General features: G+C 34.8%; 1 protein-coding gene across 1 annotated transcript; it reads left to right on the top strand.

Annotated features, from left to right (window-relative positions):
• Positions 1 to 790: 790 nt before the first annotated feature.
• LOC139497706 (merozoite surface protein 9-like) lies at positions 791 to 1,451 on the top strand. The gene is made up of 2 exons (XM_071285942.1): positions 791 to 806; positions 1,153 to 1,451. The coding sequence occupies exons 1-2, from the start codon at positions 791 to 793 to the stop codon at positions 1,449 to 1,451; spliced, it is 315 nt and encodes a 104-aa protein (XP_071142043.1).
• The last annotated feature ends 648 nt before the right edge of the window (positions 1,452 to 2,099 follow it).

Raw genomic sequence — 2,099 nt, 5'->3', positions numbered from 1 at the left:
TTTTTGCCCCTTTTGGGCCCTACTTCCTAACATTTTGAGGCAATTACCCCAAAATCAATCCCAGTCTTCCCTTTGTGGTATGGTACCTTGCAGTATAATTTCAGAGAGATCCATACACTTGAACACAAGTATTTGTCTGGAAACTAGAAAAATGCTTATTTTTAGCCCCCTTTTGGTCCCTTCTTCCTAAATGTTTCGGGCAACTACCCCCAAACTCAGTTCCAGCTTTACATTTGTAATATGGAACCTTGTAGTACAATTTCAGAAAGATCCATACACTTACACACAAGTTATTGTCATATAACTAGAAAAAATCTTGTTTTTGGGACCCTAATTTCTAAAATTTTGATGCAATTACCCCCAAAATCAATCCCAGCATTCCCTTTGTGATATGGAACCTTGTGGTACAATGTCAGAGAGATCCATACACTAACACACAAGTTATTGTCTGGAAGTTACAAAAATGCTTATTTTTGGCCTCTTATTCCTTAACTGTTGGTACCATAACCCCTAAAACCAATCCCATGGATTTTTCTAGCATTCCACTGAGTCCGGTATTCGGACCCATTCCCAATGGCAAAACCCCTATATTTTTCCCAATTTCAGGTGTAAAAATTCCCAAACGTAGTCAAAAAGTCCGGATTGAAATCTGCAATTTAACCTTTCCAAAACTACGCTCTTCATTTTAAAGGTAAAACAAGCGGGAAATCCTTGTCACATGTGCGCTTTAAGAAGCCCCGAATTTTGATAATAAAATAAAATATTTTTTAACTTCTTTCCTTTTGTAAACATGTCGTCTCACAATAGTAAATACTATGTGAAGAAATTGAAAAACACCGACCGCAACAAATCCCGTAAAATCTTTTCTTTTTTTCAAACCAAGAGCTGTTATTGACGATGCCGCAACTGCATGTAATGAGTCAGAGGCAGCATTATCTGAGACTGAATCAATTGAAAATGTTACCGATGTTGTTGATGTTTCTTCCAATGACAATTTAATTTCAAATGATGATCAAAGTCAAACCAATACCGATTCGCTACTGATACAACCTGAGGAAACGATCCACGGTACCCGTAAAGCGAGTAGTTTCCCGAAGACTAGTGTTCTTGAAATTCGAAAAGAAAAAGGATTATGTTATAAATATTCTATAGGAGAAAGGAGAACAAAGAACGCAGAAAGGAGTAAGGAGAACAAAGAACGCAGAAAGAAGTACAGAGAAAGAATTACGGAGAAAGGAGAATCGATAAAGGAAAATGAAGAAAGGAGACAGGAGAATAGAGATGGAGCATTTAAAACGGAGAAAGGAGAACAAAGAACGGAGACAGGAGAATCGATAAAGGAAAATGGAGAAAGGAAACAGGAAAATGGAAATGGGGCATGCAGAACGGAGAAAGGAGAAAGAAGTACGCAGAATGGAGAACGTAGAAATATGGAACATTACGGAGCTTAATTTTGACATTGATTCTGAACAGTTAAATTTAAAATGAACTATATTGTTGCATTTTTTGTGTATATATTGTATATATGTTCTATGGTTAAAAATTGAGTGTTAAATAGCAAGTAAGTTAAAGTTAATGTTAAAAATAGATAGAATAGCAAATAAGTTTAAGTTAACTAAAAGTTAGAATAAATTAAATAATGAGTAGGTAAAAAACTAGAGGCTCTAAAGAGCCTGTGTCGCTCACCTTGGTCTATGTGCATATTAAACAAAGGACACAAATGGATTCATGACAAAATTGTATTTTGGTGATGGTGATGTGTTTGAAGTTCTTACTTTACTGAACGATTTTGCTTCTTACAATTATATCTATAATGAACTTTGCCCATTAGTAACAGAGAACTATATTTGGTAAAAATTTACATAAATTTACCAAATTAATGAAAATTGTTAAAAATTGACTATAAAGGGCAATAACTCCTAAACAGGTCAACTGACCATTTTGGTCATGTTGACTTATTTGTAGATCTTACTTTGCTGAACATTATTGCTGTTACAGTTTATCTCTATCTATAATAATATTCAAGATAATAACCAAAAACAGCAAAATTTCCTCAAAATTACCAATTCAGGGGCAGCAACCCAACAACCGATTGACCG

Source organism: Mytilus edulis, chromosome 12 (assembly GCF_963676685.1).
Source record: "Mytilus edulis chromosome 12, xbMytEdul2.2, whole genome shotgun sequence".
Classification (NCBI taxonomy): Eukaryota; Metazoa; Mollusca; class Bivalvia; order Mytilida; family Mytilidae; genus Mytilus; species Mytilus edulis.
Note: the sequence above shows the minus strand (reverse complement) of the source record. Positions and strands in the feature narration are given on the sequence as shown.